A 15,501-nucleotide genomic window follows, 5' to 3' on the forward strand; every position below is an offset into this window, starting at 1 on the left:
ACCTGAATTGAAATGAGGTCACTGCATAAAAACTTGAATTGAAATGAGGTCACCGCAAACCAACATGAATTGAAATTATGTCACCGCAGACCAACCTGAATTGAAATGATGTCACCGCAGACAAACTTGAATTAAAATGAGGTCACCACAGACCAACCTGAATTGAAATGAGGTCACCGCAGACCAACCTGAATTAAAATGAGGTCACCGCAGACAAACTTGAATTGAAATGAGCTCAACGCAGACCAACATGAATTTAAATGAGGTCACCGCAGACCAACCTGAATTAAAATGAGGTCACCGCAGACCAACCGGAATTGAAATGAGGTCACCGCAGACCTACCTGAACTGAAATGAGGTCACCGCAGACCAACCTGAACTGAAAGGAGGTCACCGCAGACCAACCTGAACTGAAATGAGGTCACTGCATAAAAACTTGAATTGAAATTAGGTCACCGCAGACCAGCCTGAATTGAAATGAGGTCACCGCAGACCAACCTGAATTGAAATGAGGTCACCGCAGACAAACCTGAATTGAAATGAGGTCACCGCAGACCAACATGAATTGAAATGAGGTCACCGCAGACCAACCTGAATTAAAATGAGGTCACCGCAGACCAACCTGAATTGAAATGAGGTCACCGCAGACCAACCTCAATTGAAATGAGGTCACCGCAGACCAACAAGAATTGAAATGATGTCACTACAGACCAACCTGAATTGAAATGAGGTCACCACAGACAAACTTGAATTGAAATAAGGTCACCGCAGACCAACCTGAATTAAAATGAGGTCACCGCAGACCAACTTGAATTAAAATGAGGTCACCGCAGACCAACCTGAATTGAAATGAGGTCACCGCAGACAAACTTGAATTGAAATGAGGTCACCGCAGACCAACCTGAATTGAAATGAGGTCACCGCAGACCAACCTGAATTGAAATGAGGTCACCACAGACCAACCTGAATTGAAATGAGGTCACCACAGACCAACATGAATTGAAATGATGTCACTACAGACCAACCTGAATTAAAATGAGGTCACCACAGACAAACTTGAATTGAAATAAGGTCGCCGCAGACCAACCTGAATTAAAATGAGGTCACCGCAGACCAACTTGAATTAAAATGAGGTCACCGCAGACAAACTTGAATTGAAATGAGGTCACCGCAGACCAACCTGAATTGAAATTAGGTCACCACAGACCAACCTGAATTAAAATGAGGTCACCGCAGACCAACTTGAATTAAGATGAGGTCACCGCAGACCAACCTGAATTGAAATGAGGTCACCGCAGACCAACCTGAATTGAAATGAGGTCACCGCAGACCAACCTGAATTGAAATGAGGTCACCACAGACAAACTTGAATTGAAATAAGGTCACCGCAGACCAACCTGAATTAAAATGAGGTCACCGCAGACCAACTTGAATTAAAATGAGGTCACCGCAGACAAACTTGAATTGAAATGAGGTCACCACAGACCAACCTGAATTGAAATTAGGTCACCACAGACCAACCTGAATTGAAATGAGGTCACCGCAGACAAACTTGAATTGAAATGAGGTCACCGCAGACCAACCTGAATTGAAATGAGGTCACCTCAGACCAACCTGAATTGAAATGAGGTCACCACAGACCAACCTGAATTGAAATGAGGTCACCACAGACCAACATGAATTGAAATGATGTCACTACAGACCAACCTGAATTAAAATGAGGTCACCACGGACAAACTTGAATTGAAATAAGGTCACCGCAGACCAACATGAATTGAAATGAGGTCACCGCAGACCAACCTGAATTAAAATGAGGTCACCGCAGACCAACCTGAATTGAAATGAATTGAAATGAGGTCACCGCAGACCAACATGAATTGAAATGAGGTCCCCGCAGACCAACCTGAATTGAAATGAGGTCACCGCAGACCAACCTGAATTGAAATGAGGTCACCACAGACCTACCTGAATTGAAATGAGGTGACTGCATAAAAACTTGAATTGAAATAGGTCACGACAGACCAGCCTGAATTTAAACGAGGTCACTGCAGACAAACTTGAATTGAAATGAGGTCACCACAGACCAACATGAATTGAAATGAGGTCACCGCAGACCAACCTGAATTGAAATGAGGTCACCGCAGACCAACCTGAATTGAAATGAGGTCACCGCAGACTAACAGTTGCATTTTAGCCGTGTTCGACCACATCTGTAGGGCACAACTGTATTCTATGCACAACGGCCTCTTTGCACAAATGTGGCCATAACTCTGCCACGTAGGGTGACGTAGACAGCATAAAATTGATGAATGGAGATACCTGAATGAACCTTAGCCACTTATTCTAGACAGTTTCGGATCAAAATCCTTTCCTTTCTCTCCATTAACCCTTGTAAGCGGCACCCGGGTAAGGGCGTAAGGGCCATAGCTCGCTGTGCCATACGGATGCATGCTGCAGCTCACAGATAAGACCTACTAGGGTTGAAGCGCACTGAGGGATGCATGTGTTCACTGTTCAGGAGGGACATTTCCATCCATGACTTTTTGTGTGGTCTTGGGTGAAAGCACCTAATAAATACATACACGGCCTTTGTTGTGTGTCTGAGAATGTGTGTACTTGGGAGACTCTCTGCCACTTTATGGCAACAAAGATAAGGGGCAACTTTAGATGATGCAACTTTTTTTAATGTTTATTTCAAGGGAAAGAGAGGCGTGATGGAGCCCATGGGAAATAGAGAGATGCCAACCACATAATCAACCTACTAGAGAGTTGTTAAAGATCTTACAGGATTCAGAAATTAGGTCACCGTAGACCAACCTGAATTGAAATGAGGTCACCGCAGATAAACTTGAATTGAAATGAGGTCACCGCAGACCAACATGAATTGAAATGAGGTCACCGCAGAGCAACCTGAATTGAAAGGAGGTCACCGCAGACAAACTTGAATTGAAATGAGGTCACCGCAGACCAACATGAATTGAAATGAGGTCACCGCAGACCAACCTGAATTGAAATGAGGTCACCGCAGACCAACCTGAATTGGAATGAGGTCACCGCAGACAAACTTGAATTGAAATGAGGTCACCGCAAACCAACATGAATTGAAATTATGTCACCGCAGACCAACCTGAATTGAAATGATGTCACCGCAGACAAACTTGAATTAAAATGAGGTCACCACAGACCAACCTGAATTGAAATGAGGTCACCGCAGACCAACCTGAATTAAAATGAGGTCACCGCAGACAAACTTGAATTGAAATGAGCTCAACGCAGACCAACATGAATTTAAATGAGGTCACCGCAGACCAACCTGAATTAAAATGAGGTCACCGCAGACCAACCGGAATTGAAATGAGGTCACCGCAGACCTACCTGAACTGAAATGAGGTCACCGCAGACCAACCTGAACTGAAAGGAGGTCACCGCAGACCAACCTGAACTGAAATGAGGTCACTGCATAAAAACTTGAATTGAAATTAGGTCACCGCAGACCAGCCTGAATTGAAATGAGGTCACCGCAGACCAACCTGAATTAAAATGAGGTCACCGCAGACAAACTTGAATTGAAATGAGGTCACCGCAGACCAACATGAATTGAAATGAGGTCACCGCAGACAAACCTGAATTGAAATGAGGTCACCGCAGACCAACCTGAATTGGAATGAGGTCACCGCAGACAAACTTGAATTGAAATGAGGTCACCGCAAACCAATATGAATTGAAATTATGTCACCGCAGAACAACCTGAATTGAAATGATGTCACCGCAGACAAACTTGAATTAAAATGAGGTCACCACAGACCAACCTGAATTGAAATGAGGTCACCGCAGACCAACCTGAATTAAAATGAGGTCACCGCAGACAAACTTGAATTGAAATGAGCTCAACGCAGACCAACATGAATTTAAATGAGGTCACCGCAGACCAACCTGAATTAAAATGAGGTCACCGCAGACCAACTGGAATTGAAATGAGGTCACCGCAGACCTACCTGAACTGAAATGAGGTCACCGCAGACCAACCTGAACTGAAAGGAGGTCACCGCAGACCAACCTGAACTGAAATGAGGTCACTGCATAAAAACTTGAATTGAAATTAGGTCACCGCAGACCAGCCTGAATTGAAATGAGGTCACCGCAGACCAACCTGAATTAAAATGAGGTCACCGCAGACAAACTTGAATTGAAATGAGGTCACCGCAGTCCAACATGAATTGAAATGAGGTCACCGCAGACCAACCTGAATTAAAATGAGGTCACCGCAGACCAACCTGAATTGAAATGAGGTCACTGCAGACCAACCTCAATTGAAATGAGGTCACCGCAGACCAACATGAATTGAAATGATGTCACTACAGACCAACCTGAATTGAAATGAGGTCACCACAGACAAACTTGAATTGAAATAAGTTCACCGCAGACCAACCTGAATTAAAATGAGGTCACCGCAGACCAACTTGAATTAAAATGAGGTCACCGCAGACCAACCTGAATTGAAATGAGGTCACTGCAGACAAACTTGAATTGAAATGAGGTCACCGCAGACCAACCTGAATTGAAATGAGGTCACCGCAGACCAACCTGAATTGAAATGAGGTCACCACAGACCAACCTGAATTGAAATGAGGTCACCACAGACCAACATGAATTGAAATGATGTCACTACAGACCAACCTGAATTAAAATGAGGTCACCACAGACAAACTTGAATTGAAATAAGGTCACCGCAGACCAACCTGAATTAAAATGAGGTCACCGCAGACCAACTTGAATTAAAATGAGGTCACCGCAGACAAACTTGAATTGAAATGAGGTCACCGCAGACCAACCTGAATTGAAATTAGGTCACCACAGACCAACCTGAATTAAAATGAGGTCACCGCAGACCAACTTGAATTAAAATGAGGTCACCGCAGACCAACCTGAATTGAAATGAGGTCACCGCAGACCAACCTGAATTGAAATGAGGTCACCGCAGACCAACCTGAATTGAAATGAGGTCACCACAGACCAACCTGAATTGAAATGAGGTCACCACAGACCAACATGAATTGAATTGATGTCACTACAGACCAACCTGAATTAAAATGAGGTCACCACAGACAAACTTGAATTGAAATAAGGTCACCGCAGACCAACCTGAATTAAAATGAGGTCACCGCAGACCAACTTGAATTAAAATGAGGTCACCGCAGACAAACTTGAATTGAAATGAGGTCACCACAGACCAACCTGAATTGAAATTAGGTCACCACAGACCAACCTGAATTGAAATGAGGTCACCGCAGACAAACTTGAATTGAAATGAGGTCACCGCAGACCAACCTGAATTGAAATGAGGTCACCGCAGACCAACCTGAATTGAAATGAGGTCACCACAGACCAACCTGAATTGAAATGAGGTCACCACAGACCAACATGAATTGAAATGATGTCACTACAGACCAACCTGAATTAAAATGAGGTCACCACAGACAAACTTGAATTGAAATAAGGTCACCGCAGACCAACCTGAATTAAAATGAGGTCACCGCAGACCAACTTGAATTAAAATGAGGTCACCGCAGACAAACTTGAATTGAAATGAGGTCACCGCAGACCAACATGAATTGAAATGAGGTCACCGCAGACCAACCTGAATTAAAATGAGGTCACCGCAGACCAACCTGAATTGAAATGACTTGAAATTAGGTCACCGCAGACCAACATGAATTGAAATGAGGTCACCGCAGACCAACCTGAATTGAAATGAGGTCACCGCAGACCAACCTGAATTGAAATGAGGTCACCACAGACCTACCTGAATTGAAATGAGGTCACTGCATAAAAACTTGAATTGAAATAGGTCACCACAGACCAGCCTGAATTAAAACGAGGTCACTGCAGACAAACTTGAATTGAAATGAGGTCACCACAGACCAACATGAATTGAAATGAGGTCACCGCAGACCAATCTGAATTGAAATGAGGTCACCGCAGACCAACCTGAATTGAAATGAGGTCACCACAGACCTACCTGAATTGAAATGAGGTCACTGCATAAAAAGTTGAATTGAAATAGGTCACCACAGACCAGCCTGAATTAAAACGAGGTCACTGCAGACAAACTTGAATTGAAATGAGGTCACCACAGACCAACATGAATTGAAATGAGGTCACCGCAGACCAACCTGAATTGAAATGAGGTCACCGCAGACCAACCTGAATTGAAATGAGGTCACCGCAGACTAACATGAATTGAAATGATGTCACCGCAGACCAACCTGAATTGAAATGAGGTCACCGCAGACCAACCTGAATTGAAAAGAGGTTACCGCAGACAAACTTGAATTGAAATGAGGTCACCGCAGACCAACATGAATTGAAATGAGGTCACCGCAGACCAACCTGAATTGAAATGAGGTCACCGCAGACCAACCTGAATTGAAATGAGGTCACCGCAGATCAACATGAATTGAAATGAGGTCACCGCAGACCAACCTGAATTGAAATGAGGTCACCGCAGACCAACCTGAATTAAAATGAGGTCACTGCAGACAAACTTGAATTGAAATGAGGTCACCGCCGACCAACATGAATTGAAATGAGGTCACCGCAGACCAACCTGAATTAAAATGAGGTCACCGCAGACCAACCTGAATTGAAATGAGGTCACCGCAGACCAACCTGAATTAAAATGAGGTCACTGCATAAAAACTTGAATTGAAATTAGGTCACCGCAGACCAGCCTGAATTGAAATGAGGTCACCGCAGACCAATCTTAATTGAAATGAGGTCACTGCAGACAAACTTGATTTGAAATGAGGTCACCGCAGACCAACATGAATTGAAATGAGGTCCCCGCAGACCAACCTGAATTGAAATGAGGTCACCGCAGACCAACCTGAATTGAAATGAGGTCACCGCAGACCAACATGAATTGAAATGAGGTCACCGCAGACCAACCTGATTTGAAATGAGGTCGCCACAGACCAACCTGAATTGAAATAATAAGAACGTGGTGCCTGCTAACATCGTCCTGAATGGCATTTCTTCAAGTCCCCGTGTTTCTGACTTCTGTTGCAGACTAATGTGCTACCGCTGCTATTACGTCATACGAAGAATAATCCAGGTATGTACTTTCCATTATTGCTGTTATTGGATGCTCCACTGTTCCATACGTCTCTAGTCGGCTTCTTCTGGCTCTTTCCTCCTTCCAGTGGGTCAATCCTAGATCCAGTCACCAGCAGGATCCACTTGCTTTATGGACCATCAAATGCTGGTCTCTTTCTTTCCAGCTAAGGTTGCATCATTGCATCACTATCTTATTCATGTACACATAGTGCCATTGGATCAAAAACTGTTTTAGGGTTTTAAAGGCACTTTAGTATTAAAGAAACAAGGACACTTGAAATGAAATCTAAAGTTAAGGCAACCGAAGGAGTACCACAAATTCCCAGTTTAACAACTCGAACCTATTTTCTCTCTCCCACTGTATACTTCTCAATGCATATGTCTGTAGGGTTAGACTCGTATGTGCTTCTCCCGCTTTTTTAAGTTGTGACTGTGAAACATGTGACAAGTGTCTGAAATGTAATTTATTAATAAATATGTGAAATATGTGAAATACACCATAGTGCAATTCAAATTTGAAATTTCCCAGTTAATGTACACAATCTTGTATCTTTTCCTAATACAGCATTCTGTTGCCATACGGCCAGGTTTGTATGAGATATATATGTTAACATATACATAGTAGCTGGGCAGCGATGTCAGTGAGTGCCAACCTGCATTTATGAGAAAGGACAGAGTCTGGCTAGATTATCAAAGTTCTTCTTTACCTTGCATTTAGATTTCTCCAGGAACTGAGCCATTCCACGGATAATCCAGCACTCTCCACTGATCGGAATCTTTCATTTTCTGAGAGCAAGTTGACACAATACTTTCATTTTAAAGCTTCACTGGCAGTTAAGTGCTCCAGAAACTGAATACAGCGCTGACGATGCCTGTCTGTATGTGGACTGATGCAGATTACTTACTGCTCACATTCCCTGAGCATGCCTCTGGCTGTTTTTAAATTCAGGAGTCTGACATTGGTCCCCATAGCTCACAGAATGATGCAAACCCTGGACCCTGTTTGCTTGTACACTTGTTTCTCTTACCCTTATCCAGTAAATCACTCAAATCCACCAGAACACGCCTCTTCGGCCGAAAAGCCTTTGTCAGCCTTGAATGTTGGTGCTCATTTGTGCTATAACTGTGGAAACATCTACTGGCCACAACTCGCATCGACTGGCCACAGCTCGCATCTACTGGCCACAACTCACATCTAATGGCCACAGCTCGCATCTACTGGCCACAACTCGCATCTACTGGCCACAGCTCGCATTTACTGGCCACAGCTCGCATCTAATGGCCACAGCTCGCATCTACTGGCCACAACTAGCATCTACTGGCCACAGCTTGCATCTACTGGCCACAGCTCCTATCTACTGGCTACAACTCACATCTACTGGCCACAGCTCGCATCTACTGGCCACAGCTCGCATCGCTGGCCACAACTCGCATCAACTGGCCACAGCTCGCATCTACTGGCCACAACTCGCATCTACTGGCCACAGCTCGCGCCGCTGGTCACAACTCGCATCTACTGGCCACAGGTCGCATCTACTGGCTACAACTCGCAGAGATACATTTTTAAGCACTTCTGGAGGCACTGCCAGATTTTTAGGTGTAACAAGAGCCGACTTTAACTATTTGCTGTAGCTCGATTGATGGACAAAAACATATACAAACAGTGGCTGTGGCTCAGCCCCTCTTTGCTCTGGTTGTTTTTCTTCCCACATCACATTCAGCCATTGATTTTGTTTTTATGTCATCCAGCCTATAAATTAGTTGGAAATCTAATCCATGCTCCTTCTTGTTATTGCATTATTAGTTCATAGTAATCAAAATATGCAAGTGAAGTTCTCCACCACAAGTTCATCATTTTAGAATTTTCCAGACGTATTCTGCTTCCCACTAAGAGTCTGTCTTCTGATATTTACAACATGGTTTCCAAAAAAGCATGTACTTGCGTGCTGTACAGTTCAATGGCCACAAAGAGCTGCTTTGCAATTTTATTTCTTGTAAGAGTTCACTATTTCAATAAAGTGTGAAGCTATTTTAAGAGGTTTTTATAGAACATCAATAAATATAAAATCATGCTCTGGGTAAAGGCATCACACAAAATCAAATATAATTTTAAAGCATTATACATTTTTACCCTTGCTCCTATTCTTGTGCATATGTCTGGGGCAGTGGCCTATGCAGGTCAGAAGCTAACTGCAAATGGTTTGGGAATATTAACAAACTTACAAATGAGTGGTTGCTCACCACCATTTGCATGTGTCCCCACACTGTAACACACTCACACTTTTGAGGAGATTTACTTCCATTACAAATTATGCTATAAAGGTCCAATAAAATCCCTAAAATGTCCACCCCTTTGTACTGTCTTTACCGGGGTGTAGGTAATCGCAATGGGGGAGGTGGGAAATTGCTGAGGTTATAAGACTCTGTCGAATAACATGCAGGAATCAGTGTTTCCACACTAATTCCTGCATTGTTTTGCACTGAGATTTTGGCTGTTTTCATCTGCTGAGATTTCCAAGTGATACACAAAGAACCTCTAATTCCAATGGGCCGGATAACTCCTGTTAGTGAACTGATCAGAATGATTGGGCCACACATAATGTGGCCCTCAGTTGTAATTTTATGGATGGGTAAATTCATTTACGAGTGTGAAAATCACTAACTTGACACACAGGGGCAGTTCTTCCATTGGAACGGAGGAGTGTCGCCCCACTTAAAACCCCCCAAAGCCCCAGAGAAGAAACAAAAAGGGTAATTTTTGCCAATTTATTTTTCATGCACCGCCCCGAACAGAGCATCAGGGCGGGGCCGCTGCTGAGTGACAGCAGCAGGGTGGTGGGTGGACTGGCTGTGCACTTTTGGGATAGGATGTGGCCTAACAGCTAAGGTAGTCGACCTTGAAGATGGGGAGCCAAGTTCGAGTCTCGTCAGGGATTCTCAACATCCTGTGAAATCAGGACAATCTGACTGAACCTAACAAAATGAATATGCTCGTCTGTAACGCAACAGGTTGGTGCTCATGTTAAGCACTCTGATACCTTCAGGTCAAGTTTGCGCTATACAAAACTAAAAAACAACCAAGCATTTGCAAGCAATAGGTCTTGCATTTGCGAGAGTTTAAGCTATTGGTATTGTAAATGACAATGCCTTTTCCTTATCTGTTTTGATAATTAACACTGAAATAAAAGGCATTGTCATTTACAATCTCAATAGCTCAAACATTTGTAAATGCAAGACCTATTGCATCTCAAAGAAGCAACCGCCATTGTCCCGGGCTGCTTGGAAAGTGATAGCATGCATGGCACGCTTATTGTTGCAGGAAAGCATGTCGTGCATGCACCAGGAGAAACTCATTAAAGAAAATAGTGCTTACAGACTAAATAAGACCTACCGTGTAACAACCGAAGTAAAAGGGCCAGTCCTCATGGGGGCTTACAAATAAAGACAAGGCAGCACTAAGGAGGGACTAACAAGATTATTAACGAATCAGAAGCCAGCATTTACAAAGGAAAATGACACAAGCCAATAACAAATTTGGGCGGAGAGTGGGCGGGGCTTCAAGTCCACACTCGAATACAGCATGCCTGGGGCTGCATTTCTATTACACAAAATTCAAATCTTGTTAGCTTAGTCAAAAAGGATGAGCAGCGCTGCACAGGTGGTGGTGGAAATAACACAAATAATAACGTGTGGCTCAAATAACACTTATTCCACTGTAAACTAGTAGATATTACCGAGTCCTGGGACAGTGCTTCTCATTTTAGCAACACTGGAAAGGGCGAGTCGGTTCTGATTCAGTTCTAACACACAGATCTCTGCAGTGGGTGCATTAAACCACTGAGCTACCACTCTTAAGTGCCTTAAACTCATGATTCAATAGAAATCTGATTAATCAGGCCTGCAGCACTGCGGGTTCGTTTATGTTTGTCATCTGCTGCTAGCACAGCGATAGCTTTTTGTTGGTGAAAAGTGATAAAGCAAGTTCACCAAAAGTTAAGTTGGCATATGGGATACACACTTGCATCTTTGTAGCATAGAAACAGGATATGACGAATGATCGATAGATAACACACCTATTGAGCACAAAGTTCTTGCAAAACTAATTCTGGAAATAACAAAAGGCCTCACGCAAACATCCCACCATATCTTTACAGTCTCACTGTGTTAAAGCAAGCATATCCACTGCCGAGGTTTTGCTTTTTTTCCTGCGAGTTTTTTTTGGAATAAGTTACCTTTGTGAGCTAAAAAACAAATTCTCACCCATCACCCAGTTCCCATTATACTATCATTCACTTTTTAGGTTTCGGCTAGCGTAGGCTGCGCAGACATGCGCAGTCTCGCTGGCGAGATTTTATGTTTTTGGGTAGCTTTCACTAGCTGGGTTTAAGCCCCACCCCTCTTTTCCAGCAAGAAATAAACTGCACTGAATTTTACACTCACTCCATGAAGTGAACAAGCATTTGCAATGCAATAGGACTCGCATAAACGCGAGCCCTATTGTATGGCAAACGGGAGTGTGGGCGGACGAGAAGGCACGAACAACTGGAGTGGAGGGGCGAGAAGTTACGAACTGCGGATAGGGAGGCACAAGAAGAAAATAGTGCTCACAATCTAAAATAAAAAATACTGTGCAACACTTGAAGTAAAGGGGCCAGTAACCATGGAAGGATACACATGACGACATGGCCTTCATAAGGAGGGACTAACAAGCCTAAAACCAATCGGAAGGTAGCTTTTAGGAATTGCAAAGAAACAAGCCAATGAAAATGATGGGCTGAGAGTGGGCGGAGCTTTCAAGGAGCTTCCACTCCATACTGAATACTGCATGCCCCACAAGGCGAGCAGCGCATGCGTGCTGCCACTATAGGTTCGACCTAAAAAGTGTGCACATGTTCCTTAAGACAGCTGGGTAAGAGCAAGCCAAAGCCTACAAAGCACAGTAGAGCGGCGAGTGAGGCTGCTCCCACCAGTCCTAGCGTTGCTCTCATGCTGGTAAGAGCAGCGCCAGGAATGGCCAAGGGAGCTGCTGAATCCAGTTCGAGTTCCTGGTAAAGAGGAGGTCTGGACTGGAGGACGTGTAAGGTAAGTGTTTTTTAAAAATATATTATTTGTGCGCATGATTTTTTTAATGTATTAATTGAACGCCTGCCCTCACCCCCTGGTAGATGCCAGCCACCACTGGAACTCCAAAATGATGCTGTTTGTTCACCTCGGTTTGACATATTTGCATAAATAACTTTGTGAATGGATTCCTTTGACAATAGAACCATCTGTTGATAACTTGAGAAGACTTACGTTGAGAACGCGTTGTTCTGCTTCTCACACCGGATTCCCTTGCAGTTGTTAGGCTCCTCTGAGGCACTGGTCTCGTAGTAGAAGTAAAGCTGGTTCAGTCCATTGGCGAAAGCGAGGAGCACCAGGCAGTAGATGAAGAGAAACTTAAGGATGTCCAGCAGCATACGTCCCAGTGAGATCTGCAGGGGGCCCAGGTGGGAGTTAGCGGTGAACAGGGAGATGAGGCGAAGGGAACTTAAAATGTTGGATATTGCAAAGAGGGCCTCGGCGATCAGGGTGGGATGCCACATCTCCCATTCCTCTCTCGGCCGCGAGCCATTATACTACAAAAAGAAAAAAGTAATTGTAAATTTTCAAATATTGAGAAAACACAATCTTTTCAAATGAGATGTTACTGGAATTTAAAACGTGCAGTGCATACATATTTAGACAGCACTTCTTATTAGATGTGTATTTATTTATTTATGTCTGGCTATCATTAATTGTGCACAGGCTAGTACAAGCGGTGAGCGGCATAGGGGCTACACATAGGTCTTTATAATTATTTATGATACTTCGGCGTGCAAGGTTAAATGTGGGGTCCAGGAATGCAGAGTTGTGACCTTTAAATCCTAGATCCTTCCTCTGTGTTCTGAACCCTACATGGTTGAACATATTGATGAAGAATCTGGTTAACTATATAGCTTTAGTCCCAGGGACCACAATATAGAAACCTTGCACTGGTGCAAAAACAAGGCAATGACAATTTGCACCATTGTCTGCTTGTGTAATGGGGAACAAAATGCTCCCCGTCCATATTGCATAAAGGGTAATTTCCCCAAAACAAAAATTAGAAATTAGTTGTAACACCTTTGTTAATTAATCATTTTGCATGTAAAATGGATCATTTAAAAAAGAAATACGTCAACATAGAAAATGAAACAAATGTTGAATGGCAGGACTCAAAAAACCTTCCTTCTTTCACATTTGCAAAAGAGAGGTATGTTCTTTTCTCTCTACTTCCTCTCATGTAATCACAGTAACAATAATGGGAAGTCATTTTTTGTCAGATTTCCCCTCGTTTAAAATACTCTCTGCTCCTTTCCATATTATGCAAGCAGCAACGTAGTGCACATGGATTTGCCCTATTACTTGTTTTTTTCATCAGTGAAAAGTTTTTGTAAAAAAGTCTTAATGCAGTTCTTGACTTGTACACAAATGCACAAGTCAAGAATTGCATTATTTGACAGCACATCACTTCCCTTAATGAAATGAGGCAAATACCCCAAAGACAGAAATGTATATATATCAAAGAACGTTAGCAAAAAAAACTAAAGACACGTGGATCCTGTAAGTGGAATGTGACCAAAAAGCAACACTATTATCTCTTATGGCAGCACAGAAGAGCAAACTGCAAAATTGTAACCTCTGAAGTAAGATCTGAAAAACTGCTCAAAAACTGCACAGTTCACATATGGGAAATGGGAGAAATGGAGAACAGTAATTCTGCTCAATGAAGATAATTTGATTATAGTTTTTCAAAGACGGATTAAACATCAAGCACAAAGATGCAAATTGGTTACAAAACATTCAGAAAGAGTTCTTATTTCTTTAATCCTCAGAAAATGGTGACTACCAGTTCAATAGTCTGTGCCCGGTTTAGAGTTGATTAGTAGTGGAAGCTCTTTATGTCAATGAAGACGTATTAAATCCGGAGGAGAATCTACCGCAGAAACTGCACAGGTAAACGTTTCCCACAGATTTTCACGCTTCCTCCAAAAATGATTCAATTTTCTTTCTTCACCAAAGTCAGGTTCCATATCCAGAGGATGGGATATCACACGCGGCAGCCAGCATGCAAACAGCGTTAACCTCACTAAACCCATCAACCAGGCTCCAAATGACCAGCAGAAGATCTTTACAGTCCTGAAGTGCTGAAGAATTCACTTACACACCCTATCAACACTGTGAAGATGTGGTGGACTTCATTGAAGCCAAGTATTCTAATATGTGACAAGCCGCTGTTAGCAACACATTGTAGTCAATGAACGGGGGGGATATCGGAGTGTGCTCCTGAATCAATTTGCTTCTTCACAACCAAAGTCATCAAATATATCGAGGATCATCAGTGTCATCCTCGGGTAAGGTGCAGTGCTGAGTCCCACAGGATCCATTCCTCCCCTCTGCTATATCTGCCTGATCCCCTTGAATTAAGTACTAGGCAATCATCAGATAAACCCCGACGTGTACTCTTATCGCACCCAGGTGCGCCGCGGCGTAGAAAACGTCAGGGAGACGTATGCTAGCTTTGTAAGTGTCGAGATCAAGTCTGCGTTTGAATGAAGACAGTGATCTTTATCTGAATGGATTAAAGACTAGGGAGCAGATTTATCATGGACTTGCATTGTCCTTGCGTCATGCAAGGTGACCCAAGGCAGTGCAATTCCTTAATTCAGATTTAGGACATCACGCTAGGGGCGATTTGCACCGCCTTGTGGGGCTTTGTAAAGAAATGTTACGCAATGCATTGGCTTGCGCTGTGCTATGGTACATTTCAAGGTGGCAGGCATTCCATGGACGGTGCTCGGTGTTCCCACCCATGAATTTGATGCAATTCCAGATTTGCAAAGGTTTATAAGTCTGGGATTGCATTAGATCAGTACGGCTCCAAGGGGATGGCGTAAGAAAGAGAATCGTCTTTTTTTCTCCAGGCTATTTACTCTTTTTATGCATGATGCATACTGCATCACGCATAGAAAGAGTAAAATGCATCTTTGGATGGTTTTCATGCAGGAAAGTGTCCCTTCCTGCACAAAAACAATCCTGTCCTTAACAAAGGCACCTTTGCAGCATGGCACGATGGTGAATGCATTTGCGCTAGGCAGCACACAGTGCACCAGCACTAGGAGGGAGTGAATTATACCATATCTTAGGAGATATGGTGCATTTCTGATCTCTTTGCTTCACGCAACACATTGCAGCACAACTTTGCTTGCTGCACTGTGTTGCATGAAACATTAGTAAGTATGTCCCTGGGTTCCTAATCATAGAAAGAGGATGAACCATAGTCACCTCCTTTCAACTGATTTTAGAATATGGGTACCCCACCAA

At 43.3% G+C, this 15,501-nt stretch overlaps 1 protein-coding gene across 1 annotated transcript in view; it reads right to left on the reverse strand.

Moving 5' to 3' along the window:
• Nucleotides 1-15,501, reverse strand: part of TRPC5 (transient receptor potential cation channel subfamily C member 5) — a 1,029,186-nt gene that overhangs the window by 250,168 nt on the left and 763,517 nt on the right. The window contains exon 6 of the mRNA XM_085606697.1: nt 12,412-12,734. Coding sequence (XP_085462823.1) covers nt 12,412-12,734 — 323 coding nt within the window. The remainder of the gene's footprint in view (nt 1-12,411; nt 12,735-15,501) is intronic.

This window comes from Triturus cristatus, chromosome 5_2, assembly GCF_964204655.1.
Source record: "Triturus cristatus chromosome 5_2, aTriCri1.1, whole genome shotgun sequence".
Lineage (NCBI taxonomy): Eukaryota > Metazoa > Chordata > Amphibia > Caudata > Salamandridae > Triturus > Triturus cristatus.